The 24109-nt window shown below is 46.3% G+C and overlaps 1 protein-coding gene across 1 annotated transcript in view; it reads left to right on the top strand.

Annotated features, from left to right (window-relative positions):
- The first annotated feature begins 22258 nt into the window (after positions 1-22258).
- The window catches only part of LOC124788511 (protein bfr2-like), a 110705-nt gene continuing 108854 nt past the window's right edge, over positions 22259-24109 (top strand). The window contains exon 1 of the mRNA XM_047255779.1: positions 22259-22360. Within this exon, the coding sequence (XP_047111735.1) occupies positions 22259-22360 (102 nt within the window). The remainder of the gene's footprint in view (positions 22361-24109) is intronic.

Here is a 24109-nt window from a genome sequence, read left to right as displayed (position 1 = left end):
GGTGGGGTGGTGGACTGCTGTGGCCTGCTGTGAACCACTGAGGGCTACATCGGGACGAAACCTATCCGTCGTTTCTAGGTCCCCAGTTTGAATACAGAATACAATACACTGTCATCTTGGAGGAGGTAACCATTTGCCTCCCTTCGAGCTTTGAACTGAGTTATCGAGCCAGTTGATTGGGGGGATTGGGGAATCTGACCCACGGTGCACATCGACATTTTCCACATTAACATACATTGCCACAGATTAAAGAAGTGATACTAGTATTTACTAGTATTCAAATCTAGATTCAGTTAACAGTTCTACTTGTAACACTATAGTTCTGCAAAATTTCTTAACTGTTTGTTATTCAGTGTATCAGTGACACTTCCACAAACGTGTGGTAAGAACCTGTAATTCTGGGTCACTGTGTTTCTTAGCAATCGCTTGGATCATGTAACGTTAAATTGACATAACGTTTTTCATGTAACTAATGAAACAGACGCAATAAACTTACAGTGGGGATAACAGTGGATGGTTCGTAAACAGCAGGGTGTTAGGAATGGTTTTTAATATCACGTTGCCAAAATAATAGTTATCTTCTTTATGCGTGTTGGTTACTCTACATAGATAAATATCAAAACAAAGAATAACCTATGGAGTAAACAAATAAAATGCTCCATTTCTACACCTACAGAAGAAGTATTGCAACGTTTCCAGACGTCTTCTATACATGCAGTACCGTTCTTTAACTGGATATTTTGGAGAAACTGGAACTGCAAGTTGCTTAATTCGGCCTAGGACTGGTTTCCAACTCAAAAAATCGTTCAAATGGCTCTGAGCACTATGGGACTTAACATCTGAGTTTATCAGCCCTCTAGAAGTTAGAACTAGTTAAACCAAACTAACCTAAGGACATCACACACATCCATGCCCGAGGCAGGATTCGAACCTGTGACCGTAGCGGTCGTGTGGTTCCGGACTGAAGCTCCTTGAACCGCTCGGTCACAACGGCCGGCCCCAACTCAAGAACGCCTAACATGAAGTTGATACACACACACACACACACACACACACACACACACACACATACACATACACATACACATACACACACACACACACACACACACACACACACACACACACACACACACCTGTGTTGCTCATATACTCCTAAGTACCTCCCATAAAGAAAATAACGTCCTATAACTCTAACCTTTCATGCATTTGTTCGCAAACTGCTTTTTTACTTCGTAATTCCAGGCAAAATTTAGAGGCACTTTATTTCTGTGGTGACTACCTTTTTCTCTCATTTTCAGCATATTTTTACGATAAACACCTATATCTTTTTTTTTTTAAATTTCTTTTGAAGATATAATTCAATGTAATTACAGGCTGTTAAATGCTGTGTCTTTTCAGGAATAGTGGGCAGAAATTTTACTCCTCGTTTCTCTTATTTCTTGGGTTATGTGAATTAATGGGCTAACGGCCACCCACATTCCCGGGACAGATATTCTGCCCATCGAGGTTTCTCTTGTGGTAATACCGCACATCTAGATTACTTCCGATTGCGATTTTCTTTTGATGGATTTAGTGGCTGTGGAATAGAAATTAATGAATTCCTCTTCTTTTACACATCAATTTTATTTCAAAATTAATATTATGAATTTCTTATACTTTCATTTCAGTTCAAAAACGTTGTCCTAAACTTTGTTAACTTCATTGTTATTTGTTGCTTCTAGTTTCCTCTGCTGTTCTTAATTAGAATTATATTAATACCTTCAGCTGCTGACGGGCGTTGGTATATATCAACAGGGACAGGTGAAAATGTGTACCCCGACTGGGACTCGAACCCGGGATTTCTTTTTTTTTATTTTTCTTTAAGGAGGGTAGGAGAAACAGAAACCTTTATTATTCACAAAATAATCATAGTGCACCCTTACACATTATAACTGTCCTGGAAGGAACCTCGCAGCCGTTCTACCATGCAGCATGAAATAACAACAAAGTCAGAGTTGGGCCACCTCCGGCACCCTAAAGAAAAGTATTTGTAGATATGAAAACAAAATTCGAATTACATCCCATTGATAACTGTGCAAGTGTTAGTTCTTGCTAGGTCGCGTACTTGCATAGTTATCCTTAGCTGATCACTTTACTTGGTCGGTTTCACAACGACAGCACCGCCGCTGCTCTTTGGGCACCCGGCACACCCCAAGTATATGGCGGGTCCGCAAAAACCGTTACTAGGAAATTGGCATACCTATCCTTGTTATTTTGTAGCCGTAACAGTTTTGTGTGTCCATCGTGCGAGTATTGACAGTAATCCAGTACGTTCAGTACGTTCCGACATGTGCCTCTGTAGATGTAATGGACCATCATACCTGTGATCCACGCCACTGCTTTCGTCTTATGACGCGGAAAATACGTTTCCTCCGGAAACAATACTATATCAGAAGAGACTGCTGTATAGATACTGCGCCACATGAACGCTATTATCCTCCTTGCGAGGGTCCAGACTGCCAATGCCTCGCCGCAAACCAGCTGATGGTCGTCTTTATCCAGCACGCCGCATTGCTGACACATGGGCGAATCCGCCAAATCATTCGTAGGGAATTTGCGGTTCACTGCAATGTACCGTGTTGATCTGGCTGTTGTTGGGAGGTGGGGGTGGTGTACCGTGCTCCACACCACGTGCCAATTAACTGCTGGATGTCTCCATTCCACCCTATTCCGGGCGATCTGTCGAAGAAGCAGATGGTACACGTCCTTCCATGTGGACTGTCGGGATGTCGGTAAACGATCTCGAACGTATCTGTGTTCAGCGGTAAACGTGCGCACATACGTTAACGGGGGCGATATATTGCCGACACTGACTGGAGGAAGATGCGATGTTGGTACTAGTTCTTCGATGATCGTCCCCGTAAGCGAGTGATTCCTGTTGCGCCACCGTTTGAGCATAGTATTAACATACATGGCACGCGCCTTCTCGTGCACTTTCACTAAACCAACGCCCCCCTCTCGCGCTGGGAGGGTAAGCGTGTTGCACTGTCCCAGGCTTACGAGCTGTCCCAGGCTTACATAGTACCCAAAATCCACCTGAATCCTCGTAGCCATCGTGCGCGTCAAGGGGCACATCATGGGCGCGAGATAAAGGTTGACGAGTAGCACTCGCTGCAGCATATCCATTAGGACGGTGAGTCGTACTGCCGTGCGACTCTGAGTAACAGCTGTCGGAAGTTGTCCGCAACCGTTGCCGCCGTCTCCTTATGAAAGGTGATACCCAAACAGCGGAGAGTTTGCACCGCAGGTAAGGGTCCTTCCGTTCCTGGTTCTATTCCACGCCCCACATGCATGAATTGTGATTTTCAGAAGTTGACCTCGCTGCCAGCTGCCATCTGAGCCACCGAGGGCAGAGAGGATGGTGCGACTGCATGGACTATCTCGTGCACGCCTCCCGCGAGACCCGCATTCTCAACTTGTATGTCCACACACTACATTCGTAGTATTTCACCCCACACACTCATTACTCACGGAGGACATTCTTACCAAGTCCCGTAAGAGTTCGGGGAATATGTGTGCATACGCACAGAAGATGAAGGTCAAGGCCGGTATTGCCAGAACTACACTCCTGGAAATTGAAATAAGAACACCGTGAATTCATTGTCCCAGGAAGGGGAAACTTTATTGACACATTCCTGGGGTCAGATACATCACATGATCACACTGACAGAACCACAGGCACATAGACACAGACAACAGATCATGCACAATGTCGGCACTAGTACAGTGTACATCCACCTTTCGCAGCAATGCAGGCTGCTATTCTCCCATGGAGACGATCGTAGAGATGCTGGATGTAGTCCTGTGGAACGGCTTGCCATGCCATTTCCACCTGGCGCCTCAGTTGGACCAGCGTTCGTGCTGGACGTGCAGACCGCGTGAGACGACGCTTCATCCAGTCCCAAACATGCTCAATGGGGGACAGATCCGGAGATCTTGCTGGCCAGGGTAGTTGACTTACACCTTCTAGAGCACGTTGGGTGGCACGGGATACATGCGGACGTGCATTGTCCTGTTGGAACAGCAAGTTCCCTTGCCGGTCTAGGAATGGTAGAACGATGGGTTCGATGACGGTTTGGATGTACCGTGCACTATTCAGTGTCCCCTCGACGATCACCAGTGGTGTACGGCCAGTGTAGGAGATCGCTCCCCACACCATGATGCCGGGTGTTGGCCCTGTGTGCCTCGGTCGTATGCAGTCCTGATTGTGGCGCTCACCTGCACGGCCCCAAACACGCATACGACCATCATTGGCACCAAGGCAGAAGCGACTCTCATCGCTGAAGACGACACGTCTCCATTCGTCCCTCCATTCACGCCTGTTGCGACACCACTGGAGGCGGGCTGCACGATGTTGGGGTGTGAGCGGAAGACGGCCTAACGGTGTGCGGGACCGTAGCCCAGCTTCATGGAGACGGTTGCGAATGGTCCTCGCCGATATCCCAGGAGCAACAGTGACCCTAATTTACTGGGAAGTGGCGGTGCGGTCCCCTACGGCACTGCGTAGGATCCTACGGTCTTGGCGTGCATCCGTGCGTCGCTGCGGTCCGGTCCCAGGTCGACGGGCACGTGCACCTTCCGCCGACCACTGGCGACAACATCGATATACTGTGGAGACTTCACGCCCCACGTGTTGAGCAATTCGGCGGTACGTCCACCCGGCCTCCCGCATGCACACTATACGCCCTCGCTCAAAGTCCGTCAACTGCACATACGGTTCACGTCCACGCTATCGCGGCATGCTACCAGTGTTAAAGACTGCGATGGAGCTCCGTATGCCACGGCAAACTGGCTGACACTGACGGCGGCGGTGCACAAATGCTGCGCAGCTAGCGCCATTCGACGGCCAACACCGCGGTTCCTGGTGTGTCCGCTGTGCCGTGCGTGTGATCATTGCTTGTACAGCCCTCTCGCAGTGTCCGGAGCAAGTATGGTGGGTCTGACACACCGGTGTCAATGTGTTCTTTTTTCCATTTCTAGGAGTGTATATACACTACTGGCCATTAAAATTGCTACACAAGAAGAAATGCAGACGATAAAGGGGTATTCATTGCACAAATATATTATACTAGATCTGACATGTGCGTACATTTTCACGCAATTTGGGTGCATACATCCTGTGAAATCAGTACCCAGAGCAACCAGCTCTGGCCATAATAACGGCCTTGATACGCCTGGACATTGAGTCAAACTGAGCTTGGATGGCGTGTACAGGTACAGCTGCCCATGCAGCTTCAACACGATACCACAGTTCATCAAGAGTAGTGACTGGCGTATTGTGACGAGACAGTTGCTCGGCCACCATTGACCAGACATTTTCAGTTGGTGAGAGATCTGGAGAATGTACTGACCAGGGCAGCAGTCGAACATTTTCTGTAGCCAGAAAGGCCCGTACAGGACCTGCAACATGGGGTCGTGCACTATCCTGCTGAAATGTAGGGTTTCACATGGGTCGAACGAAGGGTAGAGCTACAGGTCGTATCACAGCTGAAATGTAACGTCCTCTGTTCAAAGTGCCGTCAGTGCGAACAAGAGGTGACCGAGACGTGTAACCAATGGCACCCCATACCATCACGCCGGGTGATACGCCAGTATGGCGTTGTCGAAAACACGCTTCCAATGTGGGTTCACCGCGATGGCGCCAAACGCAGATGCGACCATCATGATGCTGTAAACAGAACCTGGATTCATCCGAAAAAATGACGTTTTGCCATTCGTGCACCCAGGTTCGTCGTTGAGTACACTATCGCAGGCGCTCCTGTCTGTGATGCAGCGTCAAGGGTAACGGCTGCCACGGTCTCTGAGCTGATAGTCCATACTGCTGCAAACGCCGTCGAACTGTTCGTGCAGATGGTTGTTGTCTTGCAAACGTCCCCATCTGTTGACTCAGGGATCGAGACGTATCTGGTCGATCCGTTACCGCCATGCGGATAAGATGCATGTCATCTCGACTGCTTGTGATACGAAGCCGCTGGGATCCAGCACGGCGTTCCGTATTACCGTCCTGAACCCACCGATTCCATATTCTGCTAACGATCATTGGATCTCGACCAACGCGAGCAGCAACGTCGCGATACGATAAACCGCAATCGCGATAGGCTACAATCCGACCTTTATCAAAGTCGGAAACGTGATAGTACGCATTTCTCCTCCTTACACGAGGCATCGCAACAACGTTTCACCAGGCAACGCCGGTGAACTGCTGTTTGTGTATGAGAAATCGGTTGGAAACATTCCTCATGTCAGCACGTTGCAGGTGTCGCCACCGGCGCCAACCTTGTGTGAATGCTCTGAAAAGCTAATCATTTGCATATCACAGCATCGTCTTCCTATATCCATATTGGTATATCTGTTGTTCTTTGTTCGCCTGTAGCACAGCTTACTAATATTGTAATAATGAGCAAAATAAGAAGCAGTTGACAACTTCGCTATTGTTTATAAAAGCCAGACGATGATGTGGATACGTGAGATTGTTGCCATCAGCCTGTGGTATTTGATGTAGCCTGTTACACTTCACAACTTTGCGTCCAATGGATTGCGAATTTCGATGTTTATCTCTCTAAATATCTACATTCGTGCTACGAGAAGCCCACGCGATAAAGGTCTTCTGTATACTTTGTACAACTCAGTTACAGGTAGAAGTAAAGCTGTGGGCGTAGATCGTGCAGTTGTGTGTGGATGACTCAGTCGCTAAGGACATCGCTTGCGACAGGTAAATTGTTGCGTTCGATGCACGATTTCTCAAACAGTTTTAACGCCACAGCAGTTCAAACCAGCTGACGCACTGCTTCTGTGAAAAAACATCCTGGCTAACTCTGGGCCTTATCGCGTGTCAGTGAGCACAAACTGACCAAAGATACCTGGACAGCCCTATGTACCGCGGAATTGGCAAATAGATGTCACGAGGAGCGTATTCAACAATACAAGAGGATGATGATCGTGATGATGATCATGATGTTTGGTTTGTGGGGCGCTCAACTGCGCTGCCATCAGCGCCTGTACAAAGTCCCAACTTTTTCGAAGTCCAATTTCTTACACAGTCCAGTCTAGCCACTGTCACGAATGATGATGAAACCACAAACACCCAGTCCCTGGGCAGTGAAAATCGCCAACTCGGCCGCGAATCGAACCCGGGCCCCCTTGATCATGAGGCAGCAACGCTATCCACTATACCACGAGCCGCGGACAACACGAAAGATGAGGGGTCGTATTGTGTTGTTGATAGAGAAACAGTAACAACAGAATAGATCGATCAGGAGAGCTGAGTGACTTTGATTGTGAGCTAGTCATTGCGTGTCACCTGAGAAAATTTCTTCAGAGACGTCTCAGCCCTCTTAAAACTGCCCAAGTTGACAGTTATTGATACGATTGAGGAGTGGAAACGCGAAGAAACAACCGCAGACGAGGCAGATTTTATGGTCTGACGGGCGGGGACCATAGAGCACTGTGTAGAGTGGTTGTGCAAAATGTCATGAAACTGACGGAAGGAATCACTCTTGAGTTCCAGAGTGTTACCAGCAGCCCACGAACCACAGTGACTGTCCGTAGGGAATTATGAAGGGTTGGGGTATAATGACTGCTCAACTGCTCATCACCCGCACATTTCTGCAGTCGGTGCTAAGCGACACTAGAGAAGGTGTAAAGAGGAAGGCTAGTGGACATTGAATGACTGGAAACAAGTGTTTTGGAGTGATGAATCACGCCATACCCTGTGGCAATCCGATGGAAGAATTTGTTTTCGCTAATGCCTGGATAACGTTACCTACCATCATGGGTTGTGCCAACGCAGAAATATGCAGGATGGGAGCGTTTTTCATCATTAGAATATGGTCCTGTCACTGCGCTTAACAGCCCACTAAATGATCAAGCAATTTGTATCTCATCGGTCTGGGACGATGGCGGATGATATCAGCTTGACAATACAGCCTTCCCTAAAGCAGCATCTTTTGAGCAATGGTTTGCAGACAGAAATATTCCTGAAGTGGACTGGCCTGCCCAGAGTCCCGACTTCGCCCCAATGGAACACATTTGGGTTCAGTTAGATTCTCGGAAGCACTCCAGACCCCACCGTCCAACATCAATACCCTCCCTGGATTCGGCTCTTGAGGCAAAATGGGCTACCATTCCTTCGCAGATATTCAGACACTTCACTGAACGTATGCCCAGCAGAGTTCAAACCGTCATATGTAGATGGGTAGTCACCCCAATATTATTGTCAATTAATAGGCATTCGGGTACTTTACTCTTATAGTGTACTTTCCCATTATCCTGTTTCAACGTAGAATGGTGGGCTGTCGGCAAGCTTCTGTTAGAGCGTAGAAAGAGCGAATTGGGTGCGTCAGAGCCACATTATTGTGGCCTGCGTCTATGTTCGACGTCAACGGGCAATAAACACACACGACAGATGACAACAATAACAGTAGAGGGTACCCACTGATGAGCCAAGACATTATGACTACCTACTTCAAAGCGTTTTAGCCCACTTGTGGAACGCAATTCAGCAGTGATTCTGCTTGCCATGAACTTGACAATAACTAATGGGTTTCCCTGAGGTTTGTGGCACCAGGTGCCTACGCACAGGTCAGACTCCTCCCGTAGTTTACGGGCGGTCGGTTTGCGGGAGCGGAGGCGGCGCCAGATAGCGCACCACTTGAGTTTCATCGGATTCCAATAAGCTTAATTTGATGGCCAAGACATCGAAGTAAGTGCACTGTCGTGTTCCTCAAACCATTGCAGCGTAATTCTGGGCAGTTATCCTGCTCCAAGATGCCATCACTGTTGAGGAAGACATCAACCTTGTCAAGGAACAAGAGTGGCAAGATGTTTATGCGGCCGATAACGTAGATGATAAAAATAATGGTTTCCTAAACACATTTTTCATGCTCTTCGAGTGTCGCTTTCCATCAGAACGTTCTAAGCGGGGTACTAGCAGTAATAGGCACCCCGGGTTTCTTACTAGTGGGGTAAGGATATCATGTAGAACAAAGTGGGAATTAGATCAAAATGTTAAAAGTAGTCACAATCAAGCTACAGAACTCCATAACAGACAGTATTGTAAGTATAAATGTTATTCGGAAAGCAAAGAGTATGCGGTCTGCAAATAGAATAGCTAATTCACAGGATAAAATTAGAACGATATTGTCAGTTGTGATGGAAGTGTCTGGTCAGCAGCACAAGGTCGACGATATAAAGTCAGTTCATAGTAAGAACGTTTCTGTTACTGATAAATCAGATATATGTACAGTATTTAACAATCATTTTCTGAGCATTTACGGTGAATTAAGTAAAAATTTGGTTTCTACAGGGAATCATATAATTCTCTTGGCAAATGCCTTTCCGAGATCGATGTCTCATATACTCCTCTGCGATACAGGCAAGAGGGAGATTGAGTCAATAATTAAATCACTGAAAACTAAAGACTCTCATGGATATGATGGAGTGCCTAGCAGAATATTAAAGTACTGTGCTGTACATGTTAGTCCTGTATTTAGCCATATTTGTAATTTTTTCTTTAGGAACGGTCAGATTCCTGAACGATGAATGTACTCAATAGTAAATCCGCTTTATAAAAAGGGAGGAAAGGAAAGGTAGACAATTTTAGACCTATTTATATGCCATCAATGTTTGCTAAAGTTACTGAAATGATTGTGTATGTAAAGATAACTAATCATTTTATATCACACGATGTGCCATCAAATGTACAGTTCGGCTTTAGAAGCCGTTTAACAACTGAAAATTCTATATTATATTTTCTCTGTGAGGTACTAGATGGGTTCAACAAAAGGTTTCGAACGCTAGGCATATTTTTTGATTTAAAAAAAGGCGTGTGATTGTGTTGATCACAAAATACAGCTCCAGAAGTTGGACCATTACAGAATACGGGGAGTAGCTCACAATTGGTTCACCTCTTACTTTAGCAACAGACAGCAAGAGGTCTTTAGCAAAATGTTGAGAATGGCTGTCATGTGGGGTCTGAGTGGTGTACAGTCAAGGGGTGGGTGTCCCACGGATCAGTGTTGGGGCCCCTCTTGTTTCTTATTTATATAAATCATATGCCCTCTAGTATTACGAGTGACTCTAAAATATTTCTGTTTGCTGATGACACTACCTTGGTAGCAAAGAATGTTGTGTGCAACACTGGCTTGTAGAAAATATAGTAATGCTAAATCACAGCAGGACTAAGCTTTTACAGTTTCTAACACACAATTCAACAAAACTTGACGTTTTAATTTCACAGAGTGGGCGTATGATTAGTGAAACTGAACAATTCAAATCTATAGGTGTTCAGATAGATAGTAAACTGTCCTGAGTCTGCTCCTGTAAACTGACGAGTAGGTCCAATGTAGTAAGTGAGTAGGAGCAGGAAAATGTGAAAATCTCTTGGTACTACTCTTAGAAATGGTTTTACTATATTAACTGAATACATAACTTTGCACTGAGGTGTGAAGCCTTAGACCCATCGTAAGTAGTACATGATATCAATAGCAAGCTGAGGTTGAAGCGATGTTTCCAGACCGTCTGCTCTTGATGAAATGGGCATAATCTGGAGCGGAGCTCGTAGTGTTCTCCCGCTCCGGCTAGAGGACGCTGTCGTCGGTGTCTGTCGTAGTGCCAACCTAGCACTGCGCTCCTACGTTGTAGCATCGTAGCTATCGATACCACAGAAAGTCCACGTTCAGGATCTTGATCAGAGACTTAATGCTCCCATTTTTACTATTCGAACGGTAGTGATTGTTCAACACGAAATTTAGTCTACTTTGCTTATTTTCATTAGCTTATGTAGTATGGTATTATGTTAAGAGTACACTGTGCACGGCAAAATGGCGCCACCTAAAACGGACACCGAGGTAACTGTGGTGCACCACGGGCCATAGATGACAGAGGTGAAAGACAGCTGTAGAGATGAAACTTCCTGGCAGATTAAAACTGTGTGCCCGACCGAGACTCGAACTCGGGACTGCCTTTCGCGGGCAAGTGCTCTACCAACTGAGCACTTGCCCGCGAAAGGCAAAGGTCCCGAGTTCGAGTCTCGGTCGGGCACACAGTTTTAATCTGCCAGGAAGTTTCATATCAGCGCACACTCCGCTGCAGAGTGAAAATCTCATTCTGGAAACATCCCCAGGCTGTGGCTAAGCCATGTCTCCGCTATATCCTTTCTTTCAGGAGTGCTAGTTCTGCAAGGTTCGCAGGAGAGCTTCTGTAAAGTTTGGAAGGTAGGAGACGAGATACTGGTAGAAGTAAAGCTGTGAGTACCGGGCGTGAGTCGTGCTTCGGTAGCTCAGTTGGTAGAGCACTTGCCCGCGAAAGGCAAAGGTCCCGAGTTCGAGTCTCGGTCGGGCACACAGTTTTAATCTGCCAGGAAGTTTAATATCTGCGCACACTCCGCTGCAGAGTGAAAATCTCATTCTGGAAGCTGTAGAGATGTTTACAGGCGAGTAGCTTTGAAACTGTATAGCAGTTGAACGCCCAGATGAACAAAGGGGCTAACGACAGTGTCTCCTCGACTATTGTTCAGCGAACGTTGCTCAGAATGGGCCTCTGCAGCAGGCGCTTAGTTCAAGCACCTATGCTGACTGAAGTTCGTCGGGGGCTGAGGCTGCAATTCGCACATAAGTACAGCAACAGGCCGCCCACAGAGTGATATGTCTGCAAGCAAACACTCTGCGACAGTCATCGGAAGGGTCCAGGCCAGAGAAGGGAGCGTTACGGGCTGAGGAATTTTTTCATAGCATTCCCTGCGCGATCTCGTCGTGTTCGAAGGCACAATGGATCAGTACAAGTACGCATATACCGTTGGTAATCATTTCCATCAGTAAATGCAATTTTTTTTTCTGCGTAACAGCATTTCCAGTAGGACACTACGATATGCTACACAGCTCGCAGTGTTCTTTCGATGTTCGAAGAGCAGCAGGATGAATTTATGGTACTCCTATGGCTGTCAGACTCGCCGGGTTTAAACCCAATCGCGAAACTGTGGGACCCCGTCGATTGAGCTGTTCGAGCCATGGGTTCTCAGTCGTGAAACCTAGCGTAACTGGCCACTTCACTGGATTTGCCTTAGGTCCACGTCCCTGCAGGTACCTTTCAGAACATCACGGACCCTCTTCATGTATGTCTCGCAGCGGTCTGCATTGGAAATGGTGATCCTTCAGCCTTTTGACCTGTGGTCTCATTAATGTGACTGGATACAGCACGCCTAACATGTTGATTTTCTGCCGAACGTACGCTTTCGATATTTTATGTCTCAATATGCGACGCACCACTCACCTCTTGTACCGTCTGCAAATGCGGTTGGATGAGCATCTCTGTGGCACTGTGAATCGTATTACACAAATTCTTGGGACAACGTGCCGCGTTCCATGAATTTACACTACTGGCCATTAAAATTGTTACACCATAAGGAATGGAGATGATAAACGGGTATTCATTGGACAAATACATTATACTAGAACTTACATGTGATTACATTTTCACACAATCTGAGTGCATAGACCTTGAGAAATCAGTACCCAGAACAACCACCTCTGGCCGTAATAACGGCCTTGATATGCCTGGGCATTGAGTCAACCAGAGCTTGGATGGCGTGTACAGGTACAGCTTCCCATGCAGCTTCAACACGATACCACAGTTCATCAAGAGTAGTGACTGGCGTATTCAGACGAGCCAGTTGCTCGGCCACTATTGACCAGAGGTTTTCAGTTGGTGAGAGATCTGGAGGATGTGCTGGCCAGGGCAGCAGTCGAACATTTTCTGTGTCCAGAAAGGCCCGTAATGGGACCTGCAACATGCGGTCGTGCATCATCCTGCTGACATGTAGGGTTTCGCAGAGATCGAATGAAGGGTAGAGCCACGAGTCGTAAAACATCTGAAATGTAACGTCCACTGTTCAAAGTGCCGTCAATGCGAACAAGAGGTGACCGAGACGTGTAACCAATGGCACCCCATACGATCATGCCGGGTGATACGCCAGTATGACGATGACGAATACACGGTTCGAATGTGCGTTCCCGCGATGTCGCCAAACACGGATGCGACCATCGTGATGCTGTAAGCAGAACCTGGATTCATCCGAAAAAATGACGTTTTTCCATTCGTGCACTCAGTTTCGTCGTTAAGTACACCATCGCAGACGCTCCTGTCTGTGATGTAGCGTCAAGGGTAACCGCAGCCATGGTCTCCGAGTTGATAGTCCCTGCTGCCTATCGCGATTGCGGTTTATCGTATCGCGACATTGCTGCTCGCTTTGGTCGAGATCCAATGATTGTTAGCAGAACATGGAATCTGTGGGTTCAGGAGGGTAAAACGGAACGCCGTGCTGCATCCCAACGGCCTCGTATCACTAGCAGTCGAGATGACAGGCATCCTATCCGCATGGCTGTAATGGATCGTGCAGTCACATCTCGATCCCTGAGCCAACAGATGGGGACGTTTGCAAGACAACAAACATCTGCACGAACAGTGCGACGACGTTTGCAGCAGCTTGGACTGTCAGCTCGGAGAACATGGCTGCCGTTATCCTTGACGCTGCATCACAGACAGGAGCGCCTGCGATGGTGTACTGAATGACGAACCTGGATGCACGAATAGCAAAACGTCATTTTTTCGGATGAACCCAGTTTATGTTTACAGCATCATGATGGTCGCATCCTGTTTGGCGACATCGCGGTGAACGCACATTCGAACCGTGTATTCTTCATCGCCATACGGGCATATCATCTGGCGTGATGGTATGGGGTGCCGTTGGTTACACGTCTCAGTCACCTCTCGTTCGCATTGACAGCGCTTTGAACAGTGGACGTTACTTTTCAGATGTGTTACGACTCGTGGCTCTACCCTTCATTCGATCCCTGCGAAACCCCACATTTCAGCAGGATAATGCACGACCGCATTTGCAGGTCCTGTACGGGCTTTTCCGGATACAGAAAATGTTCGACTGCTGCCCTGCCCAGCACATTCCCCAGATCTCTCACCAATTGAAAACGCCTGGTCAATGGTGGCTGAGCAACTGGCTCGTCACAATACGCCAGTGACTACTCTTGATGAACTGTGGTATTCTGTTGAAGCTGCATGGGCAGCTATACCTGTACACGCAATCCAAGCTCTGTTTGATTCAATGTCCAGGCGTATCAAGGCCGTTATTACGGCCAGAGGTGGTATTTCTAGGTACTGATTTCTCAGGATCTATGGTTCAAATGGCTCTGAGCACTATGGGACTTAACTACTGTCATCCGCTAGAACTTAGAACTACTTAAACCTAACTAACCTAAGGACATCACACACATCCATGCCCGAGGGAGGATTCGAACCTGCGACCGTAGCGGTCACGCGGTTCCAGACTGTAGCGCCTATAACCGCACGGCCACTCCGGCCGGCCCAGGATCTATGCTCCCAAATTGCGTGAAAATGTAATCACTTGTCAGTTCTAGTTTAATATATTTGTCCAATGAACACCCGTTTATCATCTGCATTTCTTCTCGGTGTAGCAATTTTAATTGCCAGTAGTGTATTTGTTAGTCAAATTAAGTATTGTGTCTTGCCCTCTTTTCTATCGAAGACTGACCTATGTTTTAGTTTATTTTTCTGTAATATTGCTTTCCAATAAATATGGGGTTAATGTTTGCGTCTATTTAAAAAAAAAATATAAGAAGTAAACCTTAGAATGCCATTTTCCTTGATAAAAGAAACGTCCCTTTAACACACGAGTATCGACTTTTTTCAACTCTGGCGGCCCTAGTGCGGCGGAACAGGGAGCAACGAGTGTGGCAGCCGGCGGTAAGGTGGGCATTTTATGAATATTGGCTGGGGCGACCCGATCCGCTGCCTGAGTGCGCGCCGGGCCCACCGCATGAAAAGCTCCCGCTAGAGGGGCGGGGGTGCGTCTGCAGGGGCGGCGCGCGATACACGGGGGAAAATTGGCTTGTAGCCTGGCGCGCCGATAGGCTGCCCCGCGAAGCACTCGCGAGAAATTCGGCGGGAGCCGTGTTTGCCCTCGCAGCCGGAGCAAGATGAATGGGAAGGTGCGGCAGCGGCATCGAGCAAATAGCTTGTGCTTTTGGCCGGGCCTGCGCTCCGAGTCCTTAGGCCCGCTAACGGGAACCTCGCCCCACCCCACTTCATCCCTCCAGCGGAGATATTTCGAGTATAGTTCGGATCTCCTTTAGATGGGCTACTGCGTTACCCTCCACAAAATATACCATCACAGTCTTCCTATTCAGGAAATGCGGAGCATACACCGTACCTCAACGTTCGTGAATTCCTTAACCCAAGGACACTAAATGGAGGGGGGAGGGGAACCGTTACCTTACTGCTCAACCACTGTCAGGTTTACTACTTCATATTTCATTCAAAGGAAGTCGTAATGTATAGGTTATGTATTAGTTACAGTTATTTGGTCTCCAATGGTATGATACAAACCAAATTAAGTACAAAATGTCATGTTTTATACGCTATTATAATCGTAAGTTTTACGATTGTTAAGTAATCTAAGGTTAAATTAGTTTCAGCGTTCTATTACGCCGCTCTAACAGAGAACTTTGTAAGCGGGATAAAAATTAAGACGTTCTTCTTGAAGACAGTCGTCACTGCGGCTCATCGTAATTGAGTCGATTGAAATCGAAGGTGCCCGGTGAGTACTGATAGGTTACCGTCATTAGTGTCCGCCCCCGGTAGCTGAGTGGTCAGGGCGACAGAACTGTCAATCCTAAGGGCCCACGTTCAATTCCCGGCTGGGTGGGAGATTTTCTCCGCTCAGGGACTGGGTGTTGTGTTGTCCTAATCATCATCATTTCATCCCCATCGACGCGCAAGTCGCCGAAGTGGCGTCAGATCGGAAGAATTGCACCAGGCGAGCGGTCTACACGACGGGAGGCCCTCGTCACACGACGTTATTATTACCGACACTAATAACTTGAGTAACGGACAGAACTGAGGATATCACGTTGTCTAAATGTACGCAGAGCTAACATTACACGAAACGGAAGTCAGCACTTGGAGAAAACAATGAATGGTGAAGCAAGTGCCCGTGTACCTTTCACGGTGTGCTGGGATGAGGATGGTAGCAACGTGATGCACGTGAATGTTGTTGCGAAGTCATATATCGCTTTCCTATTTCTGTCTTCTCTGCTACTCCCGTCAGAACTGCACTGATAGCCTTCATTGGGTGCGCAGTTTGCAGAGGTGTACGGAACCATTAGGCCGCGATGATCTTCAGATAATAAGTGGTACTGACCGAAACGAGGTTGTTGAGAAATGTCTTTTCCGTTTGACGTACCCCGTACAAATGCGACTAGCGTGAAATTGGTAGGTAAAAGGAGAAATCAGGGAGTTTAGGTTTTATCGCCGGCCGGTGTGGCCGTGCGGTTAAAGGCGCTTCAGTCTGGAACCGCGTGACCGCTACGGTCGCAGGTTCGAATCCTGCCTCGGGCATGGATGTGTGTGTTGTCCTTAGGTTAGTTAGGTTTAATTAGTTCTAAGTTCTAGGCGACTGATGACCTCAGAAGTTAAGTCGCATAGTTCTCAGAGCCATTTGAACCATTTTTTAGGTTTTATCGAAGCGAGGCCGACAAGGTAATTGGAGTTGAAGCAGAAGCTTGATTTGAAGAGGATATCGATCATGTCCTTTATAAATAACGCGGGCTCCCGTATATAGGTTCACAAGCACACCATAACGTCACCTACCTCAGCAACATTGCGTCGATCTGATGATGCGGCTATCACCGGAAAGGAATTGTCTGCTACGACATGTTATGACAATGAAGTTACGCTACATCCATACCCATCCTATGTATTTCAGAAAATACTTTAGCTATCTCTAAAAAATAAAAAATGTAGTCTTTCATCTAGTGTAAATATTTGTATCTGTTGCGTTCCTCACGTCAGTGTTAGGAAATAATTACGCTGAAAAACTTACACAATTTTATGAACCTTATGTGTCACGTTCTCATATCTCAACTTCACTATGAACGGTCATTTTTACACTACTCGTCAAATTTAATAGATTAATGGCTTATAATGTTAGGATTTTGCACCATAAAGAGTGTCATAGGTCATATACGGGTTGCTGATCTTTTAGGTCATGCATTGCTGCATATGAAACGAAGCTAAAATTTCTAAAACTTGTAGTTGAAACAATATAGCTATGACTTCCAGAGTTAATAGTTTCCCCTTTTGTTAGCATGGTATGCTCCGTCAGAGCACTGTGCACCATGTTTAATGACTCTCACTAATATGTGGTTTACCAGGCCCTATACAAACGCAGTGAAAAATTACATTACATTTCCCGTTCCTTTATCTCATCTGTAATCAAAGGACATACTCCCTGTAACTTCTGTGAGTGATGTGGAAAAGGAGTGTGTAGCAACGATCTCTTGTGTGGATATCGTTGCGCCCCTGTGGTAACAGCTGAAGTGGTTGTACACATATTTCGATATGCCCAAACGGCAATATCTTCCAACAAATTTTAGCCATCCGTAAAAGTTATGTCTTCGGATGAAATATGGTCCGTGAAACTCAGTGACTTGGTGCAGTGATTAAGACACTCGACTCGCATTCTAGACGCGAACGATGCAGATTGTCATCTGGACACGTAGGTTCTTGTTTTCTGTGAGTACCCTGAATTGCTTAAGAAATATCCAAGGAAAGATTCTTTAAAAATGACATGGCTGACTTTCACACATCTTTCTCTAAAATGAACTTTAGCTCTGTCTTTAATGACCTCATTGTCGACTGTATGTTGCACTAAATCTTAATTCCCTCCTTCATTGTTTTACTCGGAAACGACCATCTGCTATCCCATGAAAGACTGTGTAGACCCGTAGAGATGTTATTTGTCATACAAGAGTAACCTCGTGCATGAAAATATTGAAAACAAAGTTGTTGAATGACACGACTTTCCGATCTGAATCCCGTACAACAATCACCGCATGTATTTGAGAGCTACTGGTAGTTTTATAATTTTTATTTATTTTACAAACCAGGGCAAACAATTTATGTAGCACAAAATACGATACGCTGTAAAAGATATAGCACTGGATTTTTTTTGAGCGGTACATGTAGTTCTAAGTAATTGACAATTTGCACTTAATTCTAGAAATTCATTCATTGTGACGTGACTGAGTACTGTCTGTGAAAGGTTTTATGAAAGTGGAGTGCGGTTTACGTTACTGGAATTGATGTTTTTTTTTATTGCCATTCGTATTGGAATAATAGAAATATAAGATACGTGAAAATCGACTCGATAACTACACTCCTGGAAATTGAAATAAGAACACCGTGAATTCATTGTCCCAGGAAGGGGAAACTTTATTGACACATTCCTGGGGGCAGATGCATCACATGATCACACTGACAGAGCCACAGGCACATAGACACAGGCAACAGAGCATGCACAATGTCGGCGCTAGTACAGTGTATATCCACCTTTCGCAGCAATGCAGGCTGCTATTCTCCCATGGAGACGATCGTAGAGATGCTGGATGTAGTCCTGTGGAACGGCTTGCCATGCCATTTCCACCTGGCGCCTCAGTTGGACCAGCGTTCGTGCTAGACGTGCAGACCGCGTGAGACGACGCTTCATCCAGTCCCAAACATGCTCAATGGGGGACAGATCCGGAGATCTTGCTGGCCAGGGTAGTTGACTTACACCTTCTAGAGCACGTTGGGTGGCACGGGATACATGCGGACGTGCATTGTCCTGTTGGAACAGCAAGTTCCCTTGCCGGTCTAGGAATGGTAGAACGATGGGTTCGATGACGGTTTGGATGTACCGTGCACTATTCAGTGTCCCCTCGACGATCACCGGTGGTGTACGGCCAGTGTAGGAGATCGCTCCCCACACCATGACGCCGGGTGATGGCCCTGTGTGCCTCGGTCGTATGCAGTCCTGATTGTGGCGCTCACCTGCACGGCGCCAAACACGCATACGACCATCATTGGCACAAAGGCAGAAGCGACTCTCATCGCTGAAGACGACACGTCTCCATTCGTCCCTCCATTGACGCCTGTCGCGACACCATTAGAGGCGGGCTGCACGATGTTGGGGCGTGAGCGGAAGACGGCCTAACGGTGTGCGGGACCGTAGCCCAGCTTCATGGAGACGGTTGCGAATGGTCCTCGCCGATACCCCAGGAGCAACAGTGTCCCTAATTTGCTGGGAAGTGGCGGTGCGGTCCCCTACGGCACTGCATAGGATCCTACGGTCTTGGCGTGCATCCGTGCGTCGCTGCGGTCCGGTCCCAGGTCGACGGGCACGTCCACCTTCCGCCGACCACTGGCGACAACATCGATGTACTGTGGAGACCTCACGCCCCACGTGTTGAGCAATTCGGCGGTACGTCCACCCGGCCTCCCGCATGCCCACTATACGCCCTCGCTCAAAGTCCGTCAACTGCACATACGGTTCACGTCCACGCTGTCGCGGCATGCTACCAGTGTTAAAGACTGCGATGGAGCTCCGTATGCCACGGCAAACTGGCTGACACTGACGGCGGCGGTGCACAAATGCTGCGCAGCTAGCGCCATTCGACGGCCAACACCGCGGTTCCTGGTGTGTCCGCTGTGCCGTGCGTGTGATCATTGCTTGTACAGCCCTCTCGCAGTGTCCGGAGTAAGTATGGTGGGTCTGACACACCGGTGTCAATGTGGTCTTTTTTCCATTTCCAGGAGTGTAATAAAGGTGGACTAGAAGTTTTTCAATACTATGCAATCACCAAACGCTTTAACCTTTGTTTCTACGATAGCAAGGTATAGTGAATTGCAGGGTACACTTTCTGATAAAAATATCATAATTGTTCCAACGACAATGAGCGTTTGTTTAACTGTCTAGAAAATATATGTCGAAAATAAATGTGAATCTGGAATTTTTGGGCACAAAATGGTGCATTGTTGTTTACATCACAAATCTTTCAGTTTCACTTACGGTATTCTTCTTTTGATTGTCAAGCTGCCATAACTTAATACGAGAGCCAACATAGCATCTACGTTCATAGATGTATCCGCAACACATTTCTCGAATATAGGTTTGAATCATAACACCACAGAATGTATTTTGAAGGCATAAACATTAGGGCATCTGAATTGTATCACTTTGGGTTTCTGTACGTAGCCTACTCTGAGCAAAGCAATATGGACTAATCGTTGTTTCTGGATGTATTACTGCTTTGTTGTATTGTAACCCCCCTCTATTTGTTTCTGTATGAAATTTAGCCTTATTTTACCTTTCACTCTATAAATATCTACGTACTACGAAAACTATGTACTCACAAACTGTTATCAACCTTAAACTCGTATGCTAACTTTTGACTCAACAGAACATAATTTGAATTGAGCAATAACTGGTCTGAATACATCTCGTCTCTATATTTAATGCAGAATTGAATGTTTCTCTCCAAGAATTCAGGAGTAAGCAATGCGGTGTGTGCGAGTGCATTAAGGTGATACAAAAACCACGAATTGTTTCGCCACAAATCTGGCCGTTTTATTCCGATTGCTCTCCGCAAACGGCTTTGAATTTGTAGGCAATACTCCTTGTTGATCCTCTGATCTTGTGACACGAACTCGTGATCCACTTTGACGTTAAAATCGAGGAAAGCAGTGAACAGAACTTTCGCATTCGACCGCACTTGCCAAGTTCGTTTCGATTTGGCGATCCAGAATGCCTCCACTGGGACGATTGAACCTTAGTTTCAATGTCGTACCCGCACACTCTGTTTCGTAACTTGTGAGACGTTTCAGTAGTTCTTCATCGTTGATGAGTTCATTTAGCGACTCCTAAGCAACTTCCATTTGCCATTGGTTTTGCTCAGAATTCAACACGTATAGCACATTTTCTTTTTCACGCAATCCATACATAAATCATCCGAAAAGATTTCGTGCCGTGCAGCAGTTGATATGCTAACGTCATCGCAAAATTTTCTGATTGTGATTCGGCAAACGTTCGAAAACATTTCTTTCACTTCTTCCGCGTTTTCATTGGTTGGTGATGTGATGGTGCTTCCAGAAAGTTCGTCGCCTTCAACTTCTTCAAAGCCATCTTGGAAACGGCTATACCATTCGTAAGCCATTTTTTTACTCTTATCAGACTTGCAAAAAGCAATATTCAAAATTTCTAAAACTGTTAAATTTTATTTCTTCTTTACAGAAAAATTTGATAGAAATTCTCTTCTCCATTTTTGAAACAAAAATAAAAATCGCCTTTCGTAAGCAAACTCAGCTAACCTTCATGATAACTGATTACAGTCTAAACATCCAATATTGCTAGCAGTGGGCACATACATTTCAGGCATGTTTACCAACACAACAACGAAAAATCGCTCGAATCGGTCTAGATAAACTCCAGTGGAAGACTCTGCAGGAGAGACGCTCAGTAGCTCGGTACGGGCTTTTGTTAAAGTTTCGAGAACATACTTTCACCGAAGAGTCAAGTAGTATATTGTTCCCTCCTACGTATATCTCACGAAGAGACCATGAGGATAAAATCAGAGAGATTAGAGCCCACACAGAGGCATACCGACAATCCTTTTTTCCACGAACAATACGAGACTGGAATAGAAGGGAGAACAGATAGAGGTACTCAAGATACCCTCCGCCACACACCGTCAGGTGGCTTGCGGAGTATGGATGTAGATGTAGATGTAGAATACAACGCGAGAAATTACAAAATTCCCAATACTTTCGAAACACACCTTGTATACTGATGACACCGCCTCTCCTGACTTGTAGTGTTCAATTACGCATTGCATAGGGACGAGAGGGTGCTTATCATCAAAAAAAGTAAAATTTAGTCCGCAAACACGGCTGTTGCTAAAGCTTTAGAACCAAACGGTAATTATAATTTTATCGTCATTTAGTGGCGCTTCCGTACTGTGGAGTAAAATAGTTTTTTGGACCTTATAAACTGTTGTAATACATCAATTTTCTCGAAATTAGTAACAAAAAAAGGGAGCGTGTATGATTAATATATTTTTAGAACGCAAAACAACTGCCGGAATAATGATCAGAGTTAATTATGTACCCTCGAACGGTCGGGTGTAATTTTTTCCCCAAATGACGGTGCAAAAAACGTTGCTGTAGCGGTGGAAACCGAACTCTAATTTACGTTTGAGAGCAGTTTGCGCCGTTAACCGCATGCGCGCAGCGGCCGGAGTATCAGTTTCCGATAGCCGTCAGCTGCAGCCGCGGAACGTTGGCGGGCGCGCGCCGTATTTCCGGAAAAGGGCGCATGTACCGCGCCCGACAGAACATTACCGTGGGCATCAGCGCCAGGGCTCGGCCAGCGCCGCCGCCCTCTGATGCTGCCGCGCAGATGCGCGCCCTCAATTGTGTTTGCGAGCGATAGCACGTCGTCCATCCTCTGTGGAGCCGATGTTACGCAACTGCCCGGACAACTCAGCCTCGCTCTCCTGGCAGCTATTTACGGAGCTCCTCCGCAGGTGGGGTTCTGGGAAAACATCCTGTTTCCCCATATTTGCCCTTGAACAGCGATCTCTGATGTTAGAGCCGTTCATAGACACACTGGAGGGACGTTGAGCTAAGCAGAGGGGTAACAAACAAGTAACTTGCAACATTTCAATTTGCCTTGGAAATTTGGACGAGGTGCGTCGTAAGTGAATGGCGCATTGGCTGTTAACTACGAGGGTCACTCCAAAAGAAATGCACACAACTTTTTTTTTTTAATCCATCTTTTATTCTACATGTTTGAAAGTTTTACTGTGTGTAGATACATCCTTTACGAAAAATATTTTGATTTCTCCATATAATTTCCATCTTTCTCAACTGCCTTACGCCACTTTGGAGCCATCGCCTGTATACCTGCACGGTAAAATTCTGTACCACCATGTTGGAGCCAGTGCACAACGGAGTCATCATCTTCAAACCTTGTTCCACGAAGAGAGTCTTTCAGTTTCCCAAGGAGGTGATAGTCGGACTGATGACCTTAGAAGTTAAGTCCTATAGTGCTCAGAGCAATTTTTTTTTATAGTCACATAGAGCCAGGTGAGGACTGTAAGGCGGGTATTTCAATGTTGTCCATCCGAGTTTTGTGATCGCTTCCATGGTATTTTGACAGACATGTGGCCGTGCATTGTCGTGTAACAGCAAAACGTCCTGCCTTTGCCGATGTGGTCGAACACGACTCAGTCGAGCTTGAAGTTTCTTCAGTGTCGTCACATATGCATCAGAATTTATGGTGGTTCCACTTGGCATGATGTCCACAAGCAAGAGTCCTTCGGAATCGAAAAACACCGTAGCCATAACTTTTCAAGCAGAAGGTGTGGTTTTTTTTTTTTTTTTTTTTTTTTTTTTTTTTTTTTTTTTTTTTTTTTTTTTTTTCCTTGGGTGAATTTGCATGATGCCACTCCACTGATTGCTTCTTCGTCTCTGGTGAAAAATGATGGAGCCGTGTTTCATCACCTGTCACAGTTCTTCCAAGAAATTCATCTCCACCGTTCTCGTACTATTCCAAACGTTCGCGACATACTGTTTTTCTTGTTTCTTTGTGAGCCACTGTCAACATCCTGAGAACCTACCTGGCACAAACCATTTTTCACGCCAACACTTTCAGTATTCTCCAAACACTTCTTTCCCTATCCCAACGTAGCGTGACAATTCGTTCACTGTGATGCGTCCGTCAGCAGTCACCAGTTCGTTAACTCTCCGCACATTGTCTGGAGTGTGTGCAGTACGAGACCTGCCGCTGCGAGGACAATCCTCAATATTGCCGTGCCCGCTTTCATCACGTAACTTGCTTGTCCACCGACTAACTGTACTGCGATCGACAGCAGCATCTCCATACACCTTTCTCAACCTCTTGTGGATGTTTCCCACTGTCTCGTTTTCACAGCACAGGAATTCTATGGGGGGACCATCTTGAAGACCGCTGTGACGGCACCACTCACAGGAACAGGTTGAACTAAGTTTGAAAACAAGTGGGAAGGATGTTTCTACACACTGTAAAACTAACTCACATGCAGAATGAAAACTTTATTTTTACAAAAATAGTGTGCATTTCTTTTGTAGTGACCCTCGTACATGAAAAAACTAAAAAAATTGGGCATGTATGAGCATGACTTCC

This window comes from Schistocerca piceifrons, chromosome 3 (genome assembly GCF_021461385.2).
Source record: "Schistocerca piceifrons isolate TAMUIC-IGC-003096 chromosome 3, iqSchPice1.1, whole genome shotgun sequence".
Taxonomy (NCBI): Eukaryota; Metazoa; Arthropoda; class Insecta; order Orthoptera; family Acrididae; genus Schistocerca; species Schistocerca piceifrons.
Note: the sequence above shows the minus strand (reverse complement) of the source record. Positions and strands in the feature narration are given on the sequence as shown.